Source organism: Microcebus murinus, chromosome 15 (genome assembly GCF_040939455.1).
Source record: "Microcebus murinus isolate Inina chromosome 15, M.murinus_Inina_mat1.0, whole genome shotgun sequence".
NCBI classification, from domain to species: Eukaryota; Metazoa; Chordata; class Mammalia; order Primates; family Cheirogaleidae; genus Microcebus; species Microcebus murinus.
In genome coordinates, this window is record NC_134118.1 from 15,805,419 (window position 1) to 15,830,495 (window position 25,077).

A 25,077-nucleotide genomic window follows, 5' to 3' on the forward strand; every position below is an offset into this window, starting at 1 on the left:
GCTACCTGCTTGTCTGTTAACTGCAAAAACTTTTATACTCTATTTTGTGTTTTCAATGATGAGGTCTAACATAAGCAACAATTCGCCTTCCGACAACCCACTGAGCCAGACTCGGTGGCAGCCGCTTTTCTCTGGGCTCCGGGTTGCTCCTCTCCCTTCTTGCTCCCACAGCCGACGCGCGTTACTGGAGTGACCCGAGGCTTCTGAGGAAGAGCAGCAGCGTGGAAGCTTCTAATCTTCGTCAACTCCAGCCCGACAGAAAGGCGTCCCCGCCTCGTGCCGCGGGCGAAAGCTCACTCCGAGCAGCGTCGCCCAGCGGGCAGCGGCAGCGGCTGCGTTCCGGGGCCTCCCGCCTTCCGCGGCACCCGGCGCCCGCAAGCTGCCACCTCCCCAGGCGGCCGGGGGACTCAGCCGGCGCTGGGAGGCCGGGCGGCGGCCGCGCGGGCGCCGCGATTGGCCGCAGGGCGGCGGAGGAGGGGCGCCGGCGCCGTGATTGGCGGGGGCCCGAGCCGACGGGGGCGGGGCCGCTATATCCGAGGAGTCCCTGCCGCGGCGCAGGCAGTTGGGCTGCTGGAGTGCGGCGCTACCGCGGGGCGCAGGGGGAGCCGGCGGGCGGCGGGGACGCGAGGGGGTGGCGGGGACGCGAGGGGGTGGCGGGGACGCGAGGGCGGCCGCGGGCGCAGGGCAGGCGTCCGCAGGGCTGCAGCCTTCCGAGGGCCAGTCCTCGCCGAGCCCGGGGCTGGGTCCGAGCCGTGACGAGGCGGCAGCCCCGCGCGCACCAAAGAGGAGGCGGCTGTGGCGGCAGCGGCGGCCCCAGCCATGCTGTGCTATGTGACGAGGCCGGACGCGGTGCTGATGGAGGTGGAGGTGGAGGCGAAAGCCAACGGCGAGGACTGCCTCAACCAGGTGAGGGCGAGGGCCCGGCGGGGGCCCCGGCCGGTCCCCCGAGGCCGAGGGGCCTCGCAGCGGCGCCGGGGCGCGTCGCCTACCGGGGGCCGGGCGGCGCTGCGGCGGCGGCGGCGGGGGGGAGCGCACCTCAGGCGCCGGGAGCGCCCCCTCCTCCCCGCGGGCGTGGGGCGCGCCGCCCCCTCCCTGGCGTTCCCGGCGCGCGTGGGGGCCGCGAGGGACGCGCGCGGCGGGGGTCCCAGCGCTGCGGGCGCGGGCACGGTCGGCAGCCGCGATCTGCCACCCAGCCCCCCAACCCGGCACTTTCCCGGAAGAAGGCGACCCAGCACACCTGCCGCAGGTGTGTGTGCGTGATGCCCGCCTGTCGGGTCCCCGCGGCTCCTGGCTGTGCCTTCTGCGTCCCAGGATCAGTCGGCGGGCCCCGGGGTTCCTCGGCAGACAAGCCGGGCCCTGGTCTCAGGCTGTGCTCAGGCTGCTACTCGGATGGGCCATTCACCTGCATCCCCGGATTTGCGGGGCACCAGGGGACTGTCGGTGTGGGTCATCCACTGCTCGGTCGTCTTAAAGACGTGTGTTTCCTTAGGAGTGCGGAAGAACGGTTCCAAACGGCGCGTAGTCGGCGCGGCAGACAGCAGTTTAATCCCAGTGAGACGCTGTGCCCACAAACCCCTGGACCTGAGATGTTCGGGAAACCGCTTGCAAAGCTTAGCTGACACTTGTGGCGTGTTCCCTCAATGTGTTTGTTTTCTGGAGCCCAGATGGTTAAAATTGTCCAGATAATAAGCCGCCAAATCAGCTGTGCATGCAGATCGTGCTGGTGGAGGGGATTCCGGTGATTGGAATAAGAAGGAAAATACCCCGTGGCTCCCTCTCAGCCTTCTGGAAGGCTACTTTTGAGGGCTGCATTTTCCCCACTGCAATGGATCACGCCCTAGATATTCAAGGCAATGCAAGCCTCGATGCTGGGGCTCGTGGTTTAGTGTCGCCGGGGCCTTGGAACTTTGTTATTCCGGCTTAGATCGGGAATCCTAAGGCCGTTGAACTTTGCGAGAAGCAGGCGGCGATCTTGGCCCCAGAAGGAGCGCTTGGGTTGCGTTGGCATGTACCGTTTGCTCATCCGTGCTGCATTCATTTCTGTTTTAGGTGTGCAGGCGATTGGGAATCATAGAAGTTGATTATTTTGGACTGCAGTTTACGGGTAGCAAAGGTGAAAGTTTATGGCTAAATCTGAGAAACCGGATCTCCCAGCAGATGGATGGGCTAGCCCCCTACCGGCTCAAACTGAGAGTGAAGTTCTTCGTGGAGCCTCATCTCATCTTACAGGAGCAGACTAGGTAAAGCCACGCTAAAGTAAACCGGCGTCGTCGAGGAGAGCTTTGATTCCCTTTAGAAGGGGCGGCTGCACCTTCCCGGGCAGGTTCATGGGCAATCCGTGGCACAGCCGTTTTTGTTGAGGTGAAGAGGGAGCTATGTAGTTGGCCTGGGTGCACTTTCCAACTCTTCTTTTGGTGTTTCTTGTCTTTGTAAACTCAATGGGAGAGCAGGGTTGAATTCTTACAAACACTTGAGATGAGTGCCATACCGCAAAAAGAAAAAAAAAAAAAAGGCTCGACTGACTTCCTGATAGCAGCGTCTAATGCCCGATAGTAACCTCTGCCTCAGCAGTGTTACTATAGGTCATTGTAGACTGTTCTAACTGAAAGCAGGAAACAGTTCCTCTTGGGTTACTTAAATTTAGTCAACTTCTTCAGCCTAGTATCAGATTACAGTGTGTAGCAAAGAGCTCTGACTTCGTGCAGCATTTTTAAAAGTTTTTAAATTTTCTTGAAAACTTAAACTCTTTTAAGACCACTGTAACTGAATTCCAGCCCACAGATATATTACACATAATTGTTGTGCTTAGGTTGTTGGATTTATCTACATTGTAAAAAAAAAAAGACACCAGCAGTGGTAGACAACTGAAGCATGTGGTTTCATTTTTCAAACAAACTGTGTTCTCCTCTGCACTGACAGTAATACTTTTCACAAGGATGAGCCAAACCAGAAAAAGCGGTATTTAATATTTATTGCTGAAATGCAAGAAATTTCAGTTTTAATAGTGGTATGTCAAAAATAAAAAAGGAAAATGACTACTTTTAAAGACACAGCAAACTTTAGATCTAAGTTCTAATGTTTGTCATAATCTTTTGGCTTGGAAATTTGCCATGCACGTGAAAAATATGATTCTGAAAATTTTGAGTAATGATGAGTGAGCATTATCCTTTAGGAGCTTTTAATATTTTTGTTTGTTTACCAAAGGACTGATAGAAACACATTTTGAAATACTATTTATTTGAATTTAAACTCTCTACTTTGTCTTGTTATGGAGCTTTAAAAGTTGAGGGCAATTGTTTGATTTGTTTCTGAAGGAAGCTGGTATATTGAATTCATAGTGCTCCTGAAAACATCTTGCAAAATATTCTATTCAAGTGATTGCATGCTTAAGGATGTTTTTAGCTGTCTGCATTTTTTTCTTCTTTTTCTTTTTTTTTTTCTTAAAGCTGGTTTTTGAAAGCTTCTGCTTTGCACATAACATATTGAAATATTTATTGTGTAGTCTTATTGTGATATTGCTGTTATTTCAAGACCTCTAAATGAAACCAACCCAATTTTGATAACAAAAATATATTTTTTAAATCTGCGGAAGCTTAAAGGACCAAATACTTATTTAAACAAAGGTTGCAGTGATAATAGCATAATTCTTTTGTTTTATGAATGTATTCAGACTTTATAATTGACTACTAGATGGTACCTACCTGTGCTTTTCTGTAATTGGGTTAATATCTATTATCAAATCCATTTTATTCATGCAAGAAATAGAGACATTTTATGAATTAGAACTTGAGTCAAATTTTCTATCTTGGTTTTCCTTTATTGACTCAATTGAATTTGACTCCTGAGATTCATGGCTAATAGAACTGAAAGAATGTACATACCTAGTTCAACTAGGTGATTTTAATTGATTTTAATTTCTTTTTGAAGTCATATTGAAAAGTTAGTGTGATCTTAACATTTGACTTCCTTTTAATATATTGATGAATTTTACTTGCTTTTGTGGGTTGGCTGAAATACAGAACTTTAACAAAATGCCACCTAAGGCTTAGATAGGTTTTTGTATTTATAGCTGTAATGACTGGATAAAGTGATTTATATATAGCATTTTTACCTTTTAATTGGGATAGCAGAAGTTGCAATGTATCAAGTTTGCAATTAGCATTATTTTTAGTGCATGATACTACAGAATAAAAATACCTATTTTTCTTAATGTTATGTTAGTGAAATAAATCTGATTGATAAACTTCTTTGATGTTTAATTATTTGTTATGAAATATATGAAATGCCTTGAATATATAATAGCTCTGTTTATGAAGTGAGTAAACTTAGCTTTGAGAATCCAGTTATGAGAGGTGATTTTTTACTCTTTTCTAAGCCATTCGAGTGCATGTAGTATACTGAAAACTCCTTGATAGTTTATTAAATGGTGCTGAAATATCCTGGCAGAGTTATCCTCTGCGGACAATTAAAGTAGACTGCTCACAGTAGACTACTGGCCTAACTGAGGGTATTAGCATACTAGTTCATGTCAGATTAGGGAGTCCATGGTAAGAATGATGGGCAGGAAGGCCTGTTTGTCACAGGAGAGCACTGGGGACCAGGCAGAAACCTAATTTGTAGGTCTTGCTCTGCTGCCAACTAGCAGCTATCCAGACTTCCAAGCCTAAGCCTAGGAAGAGAGTATTTCTAAATCCCTTCCAGCAATAACTTGTTTTTGTTTCTGTGTCCTTTTTGTATTATTTTCCTTGCTGTTTTCCTGAATTCATTTCTCTGAAGACAGAACAAACATATCAAATGTCTGGGTAGACTGGTAGAGCTCTGATTTGGCCAAATTTTAAATTTGGTTCTTCTATCTAGATTATGTTTTGCTCTTGAATAGGGACCTCAAAAGTAAAAGGAGAGTCTTGTTCAGACTCAGCTGGCACATTCCAGAGATAGAGACAGCAGGTATTTTCAGCAGATGTTTGCCATGCTGTGGATTAAAATGAAAAGTGAAACAAATTAATGTATTCTAGAAATAGACTGAAATAATAATCATCTTGGAAATTTTTGCCTTTCAAAGGCTTTCAGTTATTCATAGCAATTCAGATTGGATTTTGTCAACATTTTCAAAACCAGAGATTAGAGAAGTATATGCTTCATCTTCACAGTGGCAATTATACCATCCACTGCCAATAAAATCTTCATATGTCTCCTGAATTAGCCACATGGTAGCAGAGCTCTGTGGTCTTTTGCTTAGTTAAGGCTCACAAACACCTGAATTCTCTCCCAGAAAACAACCCCAGTAGAGGGGTCCATTTGTTCTGGACTAAGTGTTCATGGAAATGCTACAATTCTGGATGTTAAATTCCATCAAGACTTTAATGATGCAGGCAGCAATGAGTTTGACTCTCATCCCTTGTTAAATCTCTCCTGCCTTTCTGACCTCAGCTCCATCAACGCTCCTCAGGAAAGCTTCCTTTAGCCCTGCTCAAGAGACTGAACTCTCCCAAGACATCGTGTATCTTTCCTTGATAGCATTTAATGAGCTTATAATACTACATATAATTATGTGACAATTTGTTTATTATCAGTCACTGTAATAATCTAAATTCCATTAAACAGGGACTTGATCAACATTGTATCCCCAGAGTCTAACAAGTGCCTGTTGCATAAATATTTGTTGAATCAGTGAATCAAGAACTTGGAAATAAATAAAAAATGGGGTTAACTAATACTGATAATGCAAATTTACTTATAGATATTGAAATGTTTTTCAGTTGGCTCCCATAAACTGAAAAGTTGAGAGTATCTAAATGAAATCTCACCATTAAAAAATGCTTTGTAGTGATTATTTTTCTGTTAGAACTTGCTTGGTGCTTGGCCTTTTTATCTTAGTCCATTTGTGTTGCCATAAAGGAATAGCTGAGGCTGGATGATATATAAAATGAAGAGGGTTATTTGGCTAATGATTCTGATATCTGGAAAAGTGCAAGACCCAAACACCTCCTATTAGGCCCCACCTCCAACGTTGGGATCAAATTTCAAGGTGAGGCTTGGGACAAACATCCAAACCGTACATAGCAGGGTTCTTTTGCTTCCTTTCTTTCATCCTCTCCATCCTGTCCCAGACCATGTGTGTGTTATGCCTGTTCTTATCTCAAATGAGTTACTACTTGCCTGGACCTTCTATTAAGTTCAGATAGTTTTCAAGTTACAACATCACTTTATTTAATTTCAACCAATTTATAAGTAAGTCCTTATTAATGCTGTTTTTTCCCTGTCTTCCAACACAAGTCACTTAGACATGTGGAAATCTAGGAAAGATGGCATCATTGAAACTCGCCAAGCAAATGTGCAAACTATAGGCAGGCAGGAAGTGATAATTTCAAACTAATTCAATACTGAGTCAAGTTGGTCCTAGCCAGTATCTTTAAATCATGTCCATAGTCATTCAAAACTTTGCCAGCATTGGTAAAGATTGCTTACATAATTTACCTTTGTGTGACTTGGGACAGGTACAGTGCTGGTGCAGCAGTACTGATCTGTTATAAAGGTGCCATTTACATTCTGCATATCAACCAAATGCCTAAGAATAGAATGGTACTTTTCTGGGCTTTTTTTTTTTTTTTTTTTTGGTATGCTCAAACACAAAATAGGCCCTAGAAAGTGAAAAAGGTAAAAGCAGAAATGCATATTATTTCCAACGAAAGTATTAATTGACTTTCTGATTTTCAGCTTATTAAGTTTTTCTGTTTGTTAAAACTGTAAGAGGTTTATTATATGTAGGTATTTTAGCCAGGGAATTCCCCTCTGGGCACCATCTCTTTTTGAATTTCTGATACTTATATATTTGCATGAAATAGTCAAAGAACATTTTTTAAATGGCATTTTAAATAAAATCTGAGCATTCAGAAGGCACTTAGGGTCAGAGTTGGGGTGACCAATGTTGAGCAGCTGCAGCGACACTGGATGTGTTTATTTTCTGAGTGATGCCCAGTGCAGTCTGTTCCCCGCCCTCTCTGTACCAGCAGCAGGACCTAACAGGTAACTCAGGATGTGAACATAGTTAAAAAGATGATTAGGTCCAAAAATTACTGACCCTTCCCTGCCTTGTGGAATAAATGCACCTATTAGCACTCCTGACTTTCTAGATTGTTGAGAAAGACATTGTGGTTAACACTTTTAGACTATGAGATTGCCTAGATTGGTGTTTGCTTAGGAGAGGTATCTACTAAGAATGAGTAAACATGTTTTTTAGAAGCATAGATTTTCTGCTTTCAGGTAATAGTGTTCTTCTGGTGTGGGTTATAATCACATTTGAAGTTGGGGATCTCCCCTGCTGCCACCCTCCACATCTTTCCACTGCATTAGAGCCGGAGGAACACATGTATCAGTGATTCCCATTTTGTATTGGGGACTTTGAGGGTCTCCTGATGCCTGAGAAGAGACCTAACTTAGTGATTGCTTGGTAATTATTTGGCTGTGATCAATCTCTTAGTTGCAAGCCCTCCACAAGGAAGATAGATTTGGGGGTTCATTTTAGGTATGGCTATTCATTTTAATTGTCAATCTTGACCCTAAGGGATTTTCACTAGTATTATTTTGTCAAGCTCTTATGAAAATTTTCAAACATACAGAAAAGTTGAAGATTTTTACTGTGAACACCTATATATCCCCACAAATATTCTATTAATAGTTTACTATACTTGCTTTATTACATATTTATCCATTTATCAGTTCCTCTACCCATCCATCCAAGTGTAAGTACACTTCCCACTAAATACTACAGCAGCATGCATGTTATTAACTAGAACTCAGTGTTTGCATACAGTTTTTTCTTTTGACTTAAAATTTACATATAATGAAATGCATATATCTTAATTGTACCATTTAATAAGTTTCAACAAGTGGATATTTTGCTTAAACAAAACCCCTATCAAGATTTAGAACATTACTATTACTCCAGAAAGTTCCTTCCTGCCCTTCTGCAGTCAGTCCCCACCCTTTTTCCCCACCCACTTTCACAACCTCTGTTGTCTGTTTTTCCACCATAGATTAGTTAGTTATGCCTGCTCAACATGGTGCATATCGAATCATGCAATATATACCCTTTTATTTATGGTTCTTTTGTTCAGCATAAATTTTTTGAGATCCATCCATATTGTATATATTAGTGATTTGTTCCTTTTTATTGCTAGGGTAGTATTCCATCGAATGAATGTACTATTTGTTTTTCCATACTGTTGATGAACACCTGTTTTCTAGCTATTATCAATAAAGCTGCTGTGAACATTCTAGTACAAACATGTTTGTTTTTTTTGTAGACTCATGCTCCTATTTCTCTTGAGTAAACAAATACCTAAGAATGGACTAGCTGGGTCATAGAGTAGGTAATTGTTTAGTTTTATAACCAAGTGCCAGACCTTTTCCCAAAGCAGTTATACTCTTCTGTTCTCCCATGAAGAATGGAAGAGAGCCCAGTTCCTCCACAGCCCTGCCAGCCTTCTGGTGGGTGTGTAGTAGTGTAGAGTATTATGTTTTTAATTTGCATTTCTCTGATAAGTAATAATGTTAAACACTTTTTCATGTGCTTATTTGGCCTTTCATGTATCTTTTGTGAAGAATCCAAGTCATTTAGCCATTTTTACCTAGTTATTTGCCTTTATTTTTGAGTTGTACAAATTTTTTATATATCCTAGATACCAGTCCTTTGTCAGATAGATGTTTTATAAACATATTTCCTTCTGTGGCTTGCCTATTTTCCTGATGCCTTTTTAATTTTGGTGAAGTCTAATTTATCTTTTTTTGTTGTTTCTGCCAGCTGCATCCTGAGAAACCTTTGCTACCCCCAAGTCATGAAGATACTCTCTTATGTTTAGGTTTAAAAGCATTGTGGGTTTAGCTTTTAAATTTAGTCCTGTGATCCATCTTGAACTGATTTTTATCTTACTGGAATTTAAGATAGAAGAAAGAAACTGTTATAGCAATTCTGTTTTGATTTGATAGTTTTAAAATATAACTTGGCAGTCAGAGTCTGGTTTAAAATAAACTGATGTGGTTAAGTGACTCATTGGACTGAGGAAGGCTAACTGGTGATCCCAGGGGGGTCTGATGAGGCGCTGATGAACCAGTCCTGCCTTTCCAGTCATGCCTTTTGGGAGAAATACGGTTCAATTATTGGTAACCGAGAGTTTTTAAAAATAGCTACTAAGCCATTTTAAAGAAGTTTTAAGTTAGTTACTTAAATTTTGAGTTTCATAGTGAATCTGGATATAGTTATTTTGTAATTGTCATAAAAAGTTCTTCAAACTGGAGTAGCTGGTGAGATAACTGGAGGGCAGTAACCGAGAGTAGGTGCAATGAACAGATCCACAACTCCCAACTCCTGAGTGGTTTGCATACAGTTCTGTTCTGATTGCTACGTGATTACTTCATGAGACAAGCCAGTGTGTAGAGGAGAGTTTTCTGGTTACAATTCTTAAAGTGTAAATGATCCAACTTCATTGCTTCACACTATGAAATGAAATAAATGATTTTTCAAGGACATGCAAACTGTAAAAAAACTTGTAAAAGACATTTGAAGTACTTTGAAACAAAAATTACTGAGAGTATTTGATTCTCTTTTAAAATTGAAATTTGGCATTTCCTTATATTCCCCACATTTTTCTAAATCCTCCATAATGCTACAGTAACTCATGATGCCAGGACATGAGTTAGAATGTTTTACCTTGGGCCCCAAAATGTGATCCATATATTAAAAATAGCCATTTTCTTAGTAACTGGGTAAAACTTAAAGAAAGAATCATGAATGTCAAGGTGTAACCCAAAGAATGTTTAGAAAATGCTGTTTGAGCTTATGCCCATAGGGTAGATATATTCACAGACATTTTCTTAAGACAAAGAAAGTAATGTTTTTCAAAAGGCTTTCTTTCTGTTTGTGATTCTAGCATGTAGCCTATATTGAATTAGATATGTCATCCACTTTTCATCTTTAGTAGAAAAAAATTCACTGCAGGCACAGCTTTTTTGACTACATCTGCCTGTTTTGATATTATTGGTAACCTTTCACTCACTTTACTGAAAAAAGGAGGAGGCAAAACCCAGGAGCCAGCCAGTTAGAGTACAGATGGTTAGAGGAGAAAATCATAGAAAATACTTGATTCAAAACCACCCATAAATATTGAGCCATCATTGAATTCCTTTTTGGAAATGTGTCTCTGAACTCTGCCATCCTCTCTTGGCAAGAGCACAGTAGAGTTTACTGATAGCTCATCATAGCTGGTGCCCTTTGGCTGCCAGTGCTCCGCTGTGCTGTCCTGGGGAGCATACACTTGTCACCCAAAGCCAGTTGGTGGCTGGAGTTACTTTGATATGAGATATGTCCCTTTGCTCTAAAGGGCTGTAAGTTCCATCTACAAAGGAACTGGGAGACATGTTCACCCTGTAACCCCAGCTTAGGCCTGGGCGTAGAGGCAATGCGAGACAAATATTTGTTGACTTGAAATGCTAAGGTTGCTTTCTAGCCATAAATCTGCAAAATGCAGGGGAGCCCTATCAGAAAGTTTATGTTGACAGTAAGGAGGAGGGTTTTTCATGCTTGCTGGGTATTGTCTGCTTTCCAGCCTAGAATGTGGGTTATGTAGAAAAGGCCAATTGTCCCCTGCCCACACACACACAACCTTTTTTTTTTTTTCTCTTTTTTTTTTTCACAATTCTGACCCACATGTGGAGGAAGGATCAGCATTACTCTCAGGCTGCTGGCCACCTGTTTACATTTTGTTACTGCTTCTTTGCCTTTGAATTTGGCAGCTGTCTCTCTAGAAGTAGGCGTGCATAGCTTGGAAAAAGAAATTGAATCAATTTCAAAACTCCTCTTTTGCAGACTATAGTTACTATTTAATAAAGCAGGAACTAGTCTCTAACTTTATGCTTGGAAAATAAGTTAAAAGACACTTTTATATAAGCAATAAGTAAATTGAAAAGATATAGTTTGTGGTGGTATCCTTAAAAATCTTTCAGCACATGATTTCTTTTTTAATGTAAGCATAGATTAAGATTTTAGTTTCCTAATAGCACACCCCCTGATTGAATACGGAGCCCGAGGTACAGTTCACCAGGGTAAAGTTTGCCCAATGGTCATCTGCAAAGCCTTCTGCAGCCTAAAGCAGTGTTGTAACACTACGACTTTCTGAGCTTGCTAGACCTCAGTGCTCAGATAGCTATTTTAAAACAAGTTATTTTTGTGGTGATTTCTTTGCCCCAGTGGGGGCTCCCTTCTCAGTTTAGCAGTATGTCAGAAATACTTTAAAGACTAGCAGATGTTTGGGTTAATAGAAACCATGTTTATCTTCTTTCAGGCTATTATGCATTCTTACTGTCATTTCTTTATAAGGGCTTTGGATAAAGAAAAAACTGCAGTATTTGGCAGAGTTTGGATCATTTTAAATATTTTTTATCGTTATAGAAGGTACAAAACATTGAACTTAAAAATTTCTTAGGTAAAATAAGACTAATGGCTCTTGTCAGCCTGACATTTTGAGACTCTCAAAAGAGCCCTTCTTTCTATTTGAAGCCTCTCTTTCTCCTTCTCTCTTTTCTTACCTTGCTCATGTACTTACCTCTGCCTAGAATGTCAGGCACAGGTATAGCAAGTTGAGTTTGACATCTGATTATCCCCAAGCATAACCTCGTTCTCACGTTGCTTTGCAGGCATATCTTTTTCTTGCACATCAAGGAGGCCCTCTTGGCAGGCCACCTTCTGTGTTCCCCAGAGCAGGCAGTGGAGCTCAGCGCCCTCCTGGCCCAGACCAAGTTTGGAGACTACAACCAGAACACTGCCAAATATAACTATGAGGAGCTGTGTGCCAAGGAGCTCTCCAGCACCACCTTGAACAGGTGAGGCTGCAGTCAAGGCTACTGTTTACGTTCATAGGGCTATCAAATGTGAAAGCATTTCCAGAAGAAAATGAATCTATGATATATACAGGAAAGTTGTGAGGTTAAGACTTGACATTGCCCAACTTAACCAGGTATTTTCAAAAGATGCATTAAACTTTTATTTAAGAAACTTACAAACACAAAACAGTCCACACAAATCATCGTAAAAAAAATCTGACCTTTTAAGAATGCAATGTGTCATGTATATTGATATTTTTTCTTCATCCCAGCAAGAATTAAACAAAGAGGCCTAATGTAGGCATTTTTGTTATTTATTCCTGTATGGCATTACCTCAAAACTGAGTGGCTTAAAACAACAAACATTGTCTCACAGTTCTGTGGGTCAGGAATCTGGCCATGGCTTAGCTGGGTCCTGTGGCTCATGAGGCTGTAGTCAAGCTGTTGCTGGAGCTCAGTTTCATCTGAAGCCTCAACTGAGGGAGGGATCCACTTCCAGACTGACTTGTGTGGTCTCTTGTCCAGCCTCTTTCCCTGGCCACGTGGGCCTCAGCCGGGGCTGTTTCATGACACTATGGCTGGCTTCCCCCAGGGCAAGTGATCCAAGTTAGAGCAAGAGAGAACACCAAAATGAAAGTCATAATCTTTTTATAATTTAATCTCAGAAGCGAGTGACATCTATGACTTCTACCATGTTCTCTTCAGTAGAAGCAGGTGTGTCATCCAGCCCACGCTCAAGGGAAGGAAATGACATAAGGCATGAATACCAGGAGGTGGGATCATGAAAGAGCATGGTAGAGGCTGCCCACTACAATAGAGAAAATAAATCCTGTATTTTCTTCAGTTGCAAATGAACTAATCAATCCCTTATAATGTTGTATTATAGTGAAATTATAAAGTACATGTAGACAAGTGCATGAGAAATTCTGACATAGAAATTTGTCTTAGATATATTTTTAGAAATTTTCCATAATTCTTCCAATTCATCTCTATCCAGTGTCCCCAAAGTTCTTTCTACTGAATATTTAATAGGGTCTTGAACAGTATGTTAGAAGTATTTTACAATAAGTTTGCTAAATAAATGAAACCTTAATAATATATAGTTTTAAGTTCTTATGATTCATAAATGACAATGTCAGTATAATTCACTAGTGAAGATTATAGGTTTTTTTCTAAAGAGTGTATAAGTTAATCTCTGTATAATGCTCTGTCCTTTTGGTGTCCTGCAGCATCGTTGCAAGGCATAAGGAGCTGGAGGGGACCAGCCAGGCTTCGGCTGAGTACCAGGTTCTGCAGAGCGTGTCGGCCATGGAGAACTATGGCATAGAGTGGCACTCTGTGAGGGACAGCGAAGGGCAGAAGCTCCTCATTGGCGTTGGACCGGAAGGAATCTCAATTTGTAAAGATGACTTTAGCCCCATTAATAGGTAAGCCAATTTTTTTAGACTGAAGCATATGTATGTATCTGTAGCCCTCAACATGAAAATAGAAAATGGAGAGGGATTTACTATACGGTCATCTCTTAGGAATAAAAAGTTTCATTTTGGTATGTACAGTAATTTTATTCAGGCCTTAGTAATCGTTTAATTTTAAGCGTACAATGAGGCAGGGTTAATATTTTTCAAATAAGTCATTCACTGCCACAAAAATCTCATTTTCACCTCTACATGCACACATGCATACACCCAGAGCTTGCTCACATTTCCTCCACACACACACTGTTTTTCAACGTGCCTTCACTACTAGGGAGCAGCGTAGTGACGTGATAACTCCGGATGAACAATCTGGTTCTTCTGCTGGGTCTTGAGCAAATGGGGATCCTAAAAGGCACGTGCATTGTAACGAGTCGCTCCTTTGGGTGTGCTCACATTTCTCTTCCCGTCTCTTAGGATAGCTTATCCTGTGGTGCAGATGGCCACCCAGTCAGGAAAGAACGTGTACTTGACGGTCACCAAGGAGTCTGGGAACAGCATCGTGCTCTTGTTTAAAATGATCAGCACCAGGGCGGCCAGCGGGCTCTACCGAGCAATAACCGAAACACATGCTTTCTACAGGCACGTATCACTATTGACTTGGTAACCTTAGTGTCGCAGCTCTGAGATTTTTAGGTGAAAACCAGGTTTCTGCAGTTTCTTGTGTTGTGTCAACGAGTCTACTAAAGAGTTTAAGAAAGGGGCTGCTTGTGAGCATTTTGTCTCTGTGGTGGCAGTGGAGTCTTTATTGCTGTCATCCTGCGTCACCCACAGAATGCGCATGTGCGTGAGCTGCACACCCTCACTCCCCTGCTTGTCCCTTGCCTTAGTTCCTTCTGTCACTTCCTGCCCCAGAGACCGCCCTGCGGGGTTGGGCCTTACGGCTGCTGCTTTGACCCTTCCAGCAGAAGGGTGACACGGGTTGTCCTTTCTTTTTGGGAGAGCGGCTATCCTGAATCCTCACTATGTATGTAAGGATTGTTTAATAACAATATTGATGCCCTCATTTTGAAGGGCACATTAAAGCTGAGCTGTGATTGCACTCAAGTATTTGGAAAATTAAAGCTAAGAAATTTCATTGGTAGGCAACTTAAAAGTTTTTTATGTTAAAATAGATACACAAATTGTGGAACAGAATGGGAAATTTTGTAGACATTTTTAACATAGAAGCCAAAACATCAGAGAAAAATGTTCTTTTTCTTCTGTGAGCTGCTTTGGACTGTAGCTCATATCCTGGAGGAGGAGGTGTGTGTTCACTGTCTTCTGCATTTGTGGCTGCTGTATCAGAGGTACTGTGGAGACATTTGAGAAACACAGAGTGGAATCGTTGAGATATTTAGCAGACATAAAACTGAAGAACTTACTTTTATACATGCAAACGAGACTATTACATGTCTGCCAATGTGACTATTCTTATCGATGGCAGTGAAGTATGGAGCTGCCTGGGCTCTTTGGTGTTAAAGTAGATGTTCAATCTTTTCTTGCAGATGTGACACAGTGACCAGTGCTGTCATGATGCAGTATAGTCGTGACTTAAAGGGCCACTTGGCATCTCTGTTTCTGAATGAAAACATTAACCTTGGTAAGAAGTATGTCTTCGATATTAAAAGAACATCAAAGGAGGTATACGACCACGCCAGGAGGGCTCTGTACAATGCTGGGGTTGTGGACCTTGTTTCAAGAAGCGACCAGAGCCCTCCAAACTCACCTCTAAAGTCATCGGAAAGCAGCATGAACTGCAGTAGCTGCGAGGGCCTCAGCTGCCAGCAGACCAGGGCGCTGCAGGAGAAGCTGCGCAAGCTGAAGGAGGCCATGCTGTGCATGGTGTGCTGCGAGGAAGAGATCAACTCCACCTTCTGCCCCTGCGGCCACACTGTGTGCTGTGAGAGCTGCGCAGCCCAGCTGCAGGTAGGGCGTCCTCGGCCTGCTTTGCCTGCAGGCTCACCTGTCCTCCGCTTAGCAGTTAATGAGTACCTGGTAGGTGCCAGGTACTGCTGGCGGACACACAGATGGGGCATGCCCCTCGTCACCCAGGGAAGGGCTTTGTATTTGGTGACTTAAAAGGCATTGCCCTGTGGAAACACACTGGATCTGGTTAGTGGCTAGACTGAGGACTGGATCCCAGACCTCCTGAGTTTGGCCCAGCGCTGGCTCTTCCATTTCATGTCACCTCCTCTTTTCTGACACTTAGGATGGTCTTTACTATTATTTATTTAAAATAGTTAGGAAAGCATACTTAGGTTTTTGACTTCTTGTAAACTCTGAGTTATCCATAATGAGTTGTTTACTCTGTTTTTTTTTTTTTTATGTGTGTGATTAATTTCCTTTTATTACTGCATATGCTTTAAGGGCATATGGATTGGCTGTTACTCATTAGCAAGTCAAACTAATTTTAATACTAATATAAAAATAAAACAAAAGTAACTCAATATAGTTTTTTCCTTATATTCTTTTCGTATGAAGAGGAACTTTACATTTCCACTTATGATAATTTTTTAATTTGATTTCATTTCTCAGAAGTTTTTGCTAAATGTCATTATGGTTTTATATAAAACTAGCCCTAAGGCCGGGCGCGGTGGCTCACGCCTGTAATCCTAGCACTCTGGGAGGCCGAGGCGGGTGGATTGCTCGAGGTCAGGAGTTCAAAACCAGCCTGAACAAGAGCGAGACCCCGTCTCTACTATAAATAGAAAGAAAATTAATTGGCCAACTAATACATACAGAAAAAATTAGCCGGGCATGGTGGCGCATGCCTGTAGTCCCAGCTACTCGGGAGGCTGAGGCAGTAGGATCGCTTGAGCCCAGGAGTGTGAGGTTGCTGTGAGCTAGGCTGCCGCCATGGCACTCACTCTAGCCTGGGCAACAAAGTGAGACTCTGTCTCAAAAAAAAAAAAAAAAAAAAAAACTAGCCCTAAATAGCATCCTTTAGAAGCTGCTAATTTCAGAGCTATTTTTTGGGCTAGATAATGAGCCCACAGGACCCCTATGTCCTTCCTGAGAGTGGAACATGCCACCACTATGGGTTATTTCCCCAGGAGCAGTCAAGGCTTGTCTTTTTTTCTGCCCACGTGTTCTACCCCCATGCGTGAGTCTTCCCAGAGGGCTGAGGGAGGGCATGTGCTTGCTGAGAAGCCAGCAGGAATGTGGAGCCGTTGCCTGCAGCTAGGAGCAGAGCTGTGCTCCCTGGCCTCATGGGCAGCAGCCCAGTAAATGTTGGCTCAGTCAACCAGCTGAGCCAAGGACACACAATTTCTAGAAAAGTCTCCTGCATTACTGCCTGAAGTGTTATAATCTACTCATGCAGGGACCACACTCTGCACAGAAAGAAGTTTTTAATAATTGCTTTACTCAGTGTGCCTTATTTAGAGTTTTGTTAACAACCTATTTAATTTCCTTCAGTTTATGCTTTTTCATAATGTTTATTTTTAAGCCCTTGTAAAGTATAAACTTTCCAAGTCATGAGAAAGCAAAGATCTCTATCAATTGAAAGCTAGAAATCATTGTGATCACAACTTATCTAGGAAATGAACGCAGCAGGGACTGAGGTGGGCGCAGAGACAGGTCCCCCAAGGCTTTCATTCTAACAGGCGCTGTTGGCTTCTCTTTTCCAGTTGTGTCCAGTCTGCAGGTCACCTGTGGAGCACGTCCAGCACGTCTATCTGCCAACTCACACCAGTCTTCTCAATCTAACTGTAATCTAATCTATTGTGCATTTATTGGACTTGCCATGTTTCCATGAACTGCACTATTATAAACTATACAAGTGATTAGATCATGGAGAAAATAATTACTCCAACACCCATCTGCCATGCAACGTTTGAAAAAAAAAGAGAAGAGAAATAAGAACACAACCGCTTCTCACTACAAAAACATATCCATGCATAGAATCAACTCCATTGATGGGCCCAGGAAGAGCTCTGGGAAACAGACACATTCCTTGGACTTTCATTTTTTATGATCAAGTAAAGGAATAGATAAAATCTTCGATGTCAGTTAAGTGATAACACAGCCAAGAAAGTTGGGTACCTTTTAGGAAATGATGTTGTTAAGTCTCCTTAATGTATCCCAAGGTAAGTTTCCTACCTGCGGCAGATTTTGTAAGAATTAGTTTTAAGAATTTACCTGGTTCATTTTGTATGGTCATGGAGCTCCAAACATTTTTAATAGGAAAATTTTTCTTAAAGAGTTGTCGTTTTAATGTCATTTCTGTTTGTATAACTTGTTCAAGAATGATTGAAGGCAAACAGATTTAAAATTCAATTCTGTGACTTTTAAAAAGTTGACAACAATGTTGTCAGATTTAAACCAGTCTGGCTAGGGGAAAGCAGATCACTCAACGTGGGTGGCTTCCTGTTCCTTCTTTTCACTCCCTCCCTTCCCCCCAAGCCTTTCGATTATAGAATGCTAACAATTTGGTCATAAGATCTCTGTGTAGTAGTCAAGCACCCCTCGAGCCTCTTGAGTTGGTAGAATATTTTATCCAGATTGAGAAGGATGCGCATTCTGCTTGGGAAGGGGAAGCAGAGCTTACCGGAGAGACAGTGGTTCGTCACTTCTCTCAAGCACTCAACTCCAGCCTCACCCATGGGTGTCGCTTTGCTTGAACTATCCAGCCTTTTACAGCCTTATCATACATTATCTAGATATTGTATCCTTTTTGTGTCTGCTTTTGGGGTGGGGAGGGATTGTGTTTTTTTAAGTAAATGCTTAAGTATTTGTGTTGTCCTCTCTATATGTTTCAGAGGGTTTTTTTTCTCTCGGTATTCTTAAACATGTTTCCCACTCCCACTTGGGCATTTTGGAAGCTGGTCAGCTAGCAGGTTTTCTGGGATGTCAGGGAACCTAGATGACCTTATCGGGTGCAATACTAGCTAAGGTAAAGCTAGAAACCTACACTGTCACTTTACTGAGATTTCTGAGTATACTTTTCATATTGCCTTAATGTAGCAGTAATGTGTTTATGCATTTGTTTCTTTGCACAGACATTTTGTCAAATATTAAAACTCTACTTTTTTATGGCACATATTAGCATATAAACCTTTATTCCAAGAGGTATTTATTTTTTCACTGTAAAAAAATAATGTTTCCACATAAAGAACTCTGTTATATCCTAGAAGACTTCTGTCTTTTATATTCAGGATAATAAAGACTTCAAAGCAAACATGGGTGTTTGTATCGTCATAGTTATTATCATTTAAGCTAGTGTTATTCATTTAAAAAACAAGGATAACATCACAATTGATATCTAGTTTGGTCCTGTGTGGAAAAATTGGAAATGTTTAGGATGTTGTCTCTAATTGAGATCATTTCACCCAGTTATTTTCTATGTTTTCAGGTTATAGGATTGGAATGTAGGGGAAAGGGGGGTGTAACATACATAAGCAGATTGGGAAAAGGACTGGAAGGTATTAGAAAAGGAAGGGGATGGTAAAGTTGGAAGCTAACAACTAAAAACCTGAACTGATGCCGCCGGTGCACTGCCTGGTCAGGACAGGTGAATGTTGGACCAGGTCCCACAGTAGGGCTCTCAGGCTGCACAATCTGGGACCACCTCCCTGGGGGACTGCAGGTCCACTGCTGCTAGGCCCTAACTGCCGTACGCACGCCACTGTGTGCTCGTCAGTGTTGCTCATGAAATGCTTTGTGGAGTAGGGAATGTTGAACGTTATGTACATAACTGATAATTATCTGTAGCAGTTGAATGAAGTGCATTTTTTTAAAAAAATTGAAGGCAGGGGGATTTGTTTTCCACTATACCTATATCTAAATCAGTCCTCATCAACTACTGGGAATTAACTCGTTTATTGAGCACCTACTAAGCTGTCATTAAGCCCTGGAAATTTAACAGCCATTGAGACATGAATGATTCAGGATGCCTATATTGTATATTTAGCCCATGAAGTATAGTATTATCTCTGTATAGATGTTAGATCATATTCAGAATCCTAGAATATTAGCACGGGAAGGGATCTTAGGCATGGCAGCCTCAAAATGCTAGCCAAGATGGATGGAAGGGTGGATGGATGAGACGTTAACAAATAGATAAGATTGCATCTTGGTCACCCCACTAGACCATATGGTCTCCTTAAGTTCAGTGACTGTAGTACGTGGTGGCAAAATACAACCGGAAGGGAAGTGTTGTGGAGGCACAGGGGGTAGTGACTAATTCTGCTTAGGGTCTTGACATTCTGGTTGGAAAAAGAAAGTATATGACCAGCCCATAACTGCATATTAATGTAGTGGTAAGAAATTAGGCTCTGAGGAAACACGTAGAGTCACAGTGGTGGGAAATCTTGAATTCCAGGTTCATTATGGACTTGGTTCTCCACTGCCTTCAGAACAAAGAACTTTTGGGACAGGGATGACAGTCAGTTCTGCCTCTTGCACAGAGAACTCCTAACAGGAGGAAAATGTACAAGAGCAGGAGGAGAACTAGACCATCCATCAACATGAAAAGACCGAGACAGTTTAAAAAGACTTCAGAAGTATGGTCAGCATTAGTGGGACAGACAAATCATATAACAATTTTGTTTCTGGTCAGGTAGAGTGGCTCATTCTTAAAATCCCAGCACTTTGGGATGCCAAGGCAGGAGGATATTTGAGGCCATGAGTTCAAGACCCTGTCTCTACAAAACAAAATTACCCCGGGCAACAGAGTGGAACCCTGTCTCTAAAAGATAAATAAATAAATAAATGAACATCTTTTTAAAAATATAAATATAAAAATTCTATTTCTAGGTTGGAATAGTCTTTAACAGAGGGACAAGCAAGGGAGCAAGCCAAGGAGGGTTAGGAAGGGAATTCCATGGTGTTTGGACATGTTGCATTTGAGAGGCTTGGTAATGGGTGAGCCTGGAGTCAATTGAAAACTTGGTTTGGAACTTCCAGAGGATGGTACAGGTAAGGAGAAGCGCTTGGTGACCATTACATTTAATTGATATTTGAAGACATAATAATATAAGAAATTACCTACAGGAGTATTAAAGGAGGGAAAGAATAAAGCTGAAAATGGATTCCTGAAATGACCTACACCTAAAGTAGACAGTGAGATGATGAAGGAGTTTGAGAAAGAACAGACAATGAGATGTGAGAAGTCAAGAAAAAGCTAAGCCAGGAGACATTCAGAGAGGCAGCAGGTCAGCTACGTTAAGGGCTGCAGCAAAACCAAGGGGGCAGAGCCCCAGGAAAGCTACAAAATGTGGCAATATTAGGAGGTCCTGGTACCCAAGAAAGTGTGGGTGAATTTTCAGAAATGAGGGGCTACCACAAGGGTGCCAGATCACAGTGAGCTGTACACAAATGTAAGACAAGGATGAGGATGTGATAAATCAAGGAGATGGTATTTCATGGGGAGGCAGGGTCAAAGGAAGTGTTTGGGGTTTGTATTTTAAATGGGAGGGCTGAGTAGGCACAGAGGAGACTAGGGTACATCAGGAATAAATGGAAAGCCTGAACCTTTGGAACTCTGGAGAGACTTAAGCTTCAAGAGGCTGATGTGCCAAAGATTTAATTTAAAGGATTTGAACAAAAGCATTCTTTCACCTTTTTATTAAGGGCTGCAAAGATCAATGGTGAAGCTTGAAATGTTTTTCCCTACCCCATTCCAGTTGCCTACTCTGTATTTAACCTGTCACAAGATGGGGACCCACTGAACAATGAGGCTCAGGTGCCCACGGGAAGAACACACATGGATAAAGCATGCACTCTTCCAAGAACAACTTGAGAAACGCTCTGTGGATTAGGAGTGAGGAAATTTCCAAACACCCACGTTGGAAAAAGCAGCCTATGCAGGAGTCACTGTGCATGTGCCCAAAGGAGGGGCGCAAGGGATGCTTGCGTGTTTAGAGAGTATAGAATAAACTAGGAGGGCTGAAGTTTTTAATGCACAGCAGGTCCTTGAATAGCGTTTCATCAATGCTGTTTATAACGTTGATGAGAAAAAAAAAAAAACAATTCCCACTGGCGCCACTGTCTTTGTGGAGTTTGCACATTGCCCCCATGTCTGTGTGGGTATTCTTCGGATACTCTGCTTTCCTCCCACATCCCAAAGCCGTAAATGTTAGGTTCATTGGCATGTCTGCATGGGCCCAGCATGAGTGAGTGAGGGTGTTGTGTGACTGTGCCCTGAGATGGGACAGCACCCTGGCCAGGGTCAGTTCCTGCCTTGCAACCTCAGGAATAGGTTCTGGCCACCCTGAACCCCGAACTGGAATAACTGGGTAAATTATCTCACTTGTTTTGATTATCTTAATGTACATATAACTCACTTTGGTTTTCATGTTTTTTTGTGGTTTTTTTGAGATAGAGTCTCACTTTGTTGCCCAGGCTAGAGTGAGTGCCGTGGCGTCAGCCTAGCTCACAGCAACCTCAAACTCCTGGGCTCAAGCAATTCTCCTGCCTCAGCCTCCCGAGTAGCTGAGACTACAGGCATGCGCCACCATGCCTGGCTAATTTTATATATATATATATATATATATACACACACACACATTAGTTGGCCAATTAATTTCTATTTGCAGTAGAGACGGAGGTCTCGCTCTTGCTCAGGCTGGTTTCGAACTCCTGACCTCGAGTGATCTACCTGCCTTGGCCTTCCAGAGTGCTAGGATTACAGGCATGAGCCACCGCGCCCGGCCTGATTTCCTTGTTTAATATTAGAAGTGTTTTGGTGATGTTTTTCTGATCAGAAATATGCCATGGGAACTTGACTCCTGTTTCTATCAATTAGCCTATGAGAAAACCAGCCTGGTTATTTTATATATTGTTCCACTTAAAGTGGCAGTTTCAAGAACTTACCAGCATCATTAAATGAGAAGTTAGCATAGTTTTACAAAGCAATAGAAAAAGAAGCCTTAGTGGAGTTTGAGCACAGTCAGAATTTAAGACAAAATTCAGCCATTCTTGTTCTCCCCATTGCTTATCATATTTAGTGCCTTCACAGAAACCCTGAAACATTGCACATTACTTTTATTCATATTTGCAGAGCCTCCTTGAAATGAGTTTATGAAAAACTACAGGATATTAAAGAATTAGCCCTGTGCCTCTTAAAAAACAAAGCTATGTCAGGATCAAACAAATTACACGGATTTATCACACCTGCTGGTTGCTTAAAGCAAAAATACACTTTAAGCAAAAGCTAAATACCTGTTTTTCATAAAGTTTGCAATAGTGCCAAGGGAAAGAAAAAACTTAAAGGGATAAGCCCTTTCTTCTATCAAGGAGTGATTCACTCTGGTTGAGAGGAAGGTATCTATTCATATCTATGAAACAAAAAGATAATATTTAGGTTGTTGCAAAATTGTGGTTTTGAACCAGTGAATTCTAAATCATTATAACTAGGCTCAAAGACATCTTTATTTATCAATATAGGAACCATTACAATCAACGCATTTTTGCCAACGAGAAGTAAGTTTGTTTATTCCTGTACCATAAAAATCTGTTTTGGGATTCCAGGAACTCTTGGAAAGCACTTTTGCATCCTGCTGGCTGTGGAAGCATTTTTCCCTGCAAAAAGTTGCCAAGATGCTTGAAGAAGTGGTAGTGGGTTGGCGAGAGGTCAGGTGAATATGGCAGATGAAGCAAACCTTTGTAGTCCAATTTGTTCAACTTTTGAAGCCTTGGATGTGTGATGTGCAGTCAGGCGTTGTCATCGAGAAGAATTGGGCCCTTTCTGTTGACTAATGCCAACTGCAGGTGTTGCAGTTTTCGGGGCAGCTCATTGATTTGCTGAGCGTACTTCTCCAATGTCATGGTTTTGCTGGGATTCAGAAAGCTGTAGTGGATCAGACCAAACAGTGACCAGGACCTTTTATTGGTGCAAGTTTGGCTTTAGGAAGCAGCTTTGGAGCTGCTTCTTGGTCCACACACTGAGCTGGTCATTGCCGCTTGTCGTATAAAACCCACTTTTCATCACACATCACAATCCGACCAAGAAATGGTTCATTGTCGCATACAATGAGAGAAAACAAGACTTCAAAACAATGATTTTTTTAAATTTTTGGTAAGCTCATGAGGCATCCACTTATCGACTTGTCAACTTCTGATGGCCAGCCACTGCATTCCTCATCTTCAATGCTCTCATGTCCTTTACAAAACTTCTTGAACCACCACTGCACTGTATGTTCATTAGCAGTTCCTGGGCCAATGCGTTGTTGATGTTGCGAGTTGTCTCTGGGCTTTACGACCCGTTTTTTGAAATTGAATAAGAAAATCGCTTGATTTTACTTTTTGTCTAACATCATGTCCTTAGTCTAAAATAAATACGAAATAAACAGGAAGTAATAACTCATTAGCAAAAAAAATAAGATAAATGTGCATTAAAATGATGTATAACATAACCACATTTAAGAACATATTTCATTATCAAAGGGCAAATTTTAACAATGCTAAAACCACAATTACTTTTGCACCAACCTATAAATAGTTCTAAGACCAAAAAGAATACATGTATATGTATCTCCATATATATGTGTGTGTTCCTGTATGAATGAATTCAAGTAAATGGGAAAGGCTTTTTGAAATAGGTAAGTTGTTCTTTGTCTTGATGTAAGTACAGGATTTGGATGGATGGAAAGGAAAACGAAGCATGTGAATGTGAGAGAGCCCCAGGTGAGAGCCAAGGGTATGAGAGAAAGGAAGAAAATAGAGCTGGAATAGAGATTCCAAGTTTGCTTTGATGAGTGTGTGAAAGCTACAGGGAGGTCTTTATTCATTTGATTCCTTCAGCCTTTTATTTGTTAATTTGGGCATTGATTTATTAATTCAGCAAGTATGCAGTGAACACCTAGAATATATCAGGCGCTCTGTTAGGGCTAGAGCAGTGCTTCTCAACCTGGGGCGGTTTGTCCCCCAGGAGGCATTGAATGATGTCTGGACATGTTTTTTAATTGTCCCCCTTGAGGTAGTTGCTGCTGGCTTTTAAAGGGTAGATGCCAGAGATGCTACTAAACATCCTTCAATGCACAGAATAATCCCCCCCACACACATACAACAAATAATTTTGCAGCCCAGTATGTGAATATTGCCGCTATTGAGAAACCTTAGGCTGGAGGGTACCGGGGTCTGAGATGACGTCCCTGCCCTCTCTGGGATACTAGGTGGAAGAGAGTAAGACTGCAAACTAACAATTCCAGTCTACTAAGTTCCACAGTCGAGGCAGGTACTGGTACTATGGAGAGCAGAAGATGCCACAGACCTTGCACGAGGTTGGAAAGCTTTCCAAAGAAAGTCAGAGTGAAGAGGAGTCTCAGAAGCATGTTCAAAAGGCTGGCCTGCTTGGGAACCAGTGGGCAGTTGGGCATGGCTGGAACACGGTACGTGGTTGGATGGGGGAGATGGAAGAGTGGGAGGTGGGGCTGCGGATTTAGGTCGAGACCTTATCCAGGGAGGTGCCATAGGCCCGGCCAACCCCTACTCCCAGCCCATGGGGTCAGTGTCCCAAAAGGTCGTGAAAGGGAATCGAGAAAGGCCGGATTCCCCAGTTCTATTGACCGCACTCTCATCTTACTTCTTGTGCTCTGGTAAGCACGTGTCCTCTGAGTTTTCAGTAAAGGTAATATAATAGCAAAATAAAACCACTGCTCATAATTTGCCCTAGAGACGGAAGCTGCCAGGTAATCATTCAGAATTTAAAAGCTCATCTCCATATTCCTTCAGATGAAGAAAACGGCAGCATAAAAATATAGCACGGCTTATTAGTAACATCTTACCCATTTTTCCCCTAAATGAT

The 25,077-nt window shown here is 42.1% G+C and overlaps 1 protein-coding gene across 4 annotated transcripts; it reads left to right on the forward strand.

Annotated features, from left to right (window-relative positions):
* The first annotated feature begins 538 nt into the window (after positions 1–538).
* MYLIP (myosin regulatory light chain interacting protein) lies at positions 539–18,510 on the forward strand. Of its 4 annotated transcripts, XM_012753669.2 has the most exons (7): positions 539–906; positions 2,050–2,240; positions 11,692–11,877; positions 13,107–13,304; positions 13,767–13,931; positions 14,837–15,257; positions 16,961–18,510. In XM_012753669.2, the coding sequence occupies exons 1-7, from the start codon at positions 820–822 to the stop codon at positions 17,048–17,050; spliced, it is 1,338 nt and encodes a 445-aa protein (XP_012609123.1). In that variant the 5' UTR covers positions 539–819; the 3' UTR covers positions 17,051–18,510. The 4 variants fall into 4 exon arrangements, with proteins under 4 accessions (XP_012609123.1, XP_012609124.1, XP_075866600.1 ...); XM_012753670.2 differs by lacking the exon at positions 13,767–13,931; XM_076010485.1 differs by lacking the exon at positions 16,961–18,510 and having other exon boundaries at positions 690–906; positions 14,837–16,951.
* Positions 18,511–25,077: the final 6,567 nt, after the last annotated feature.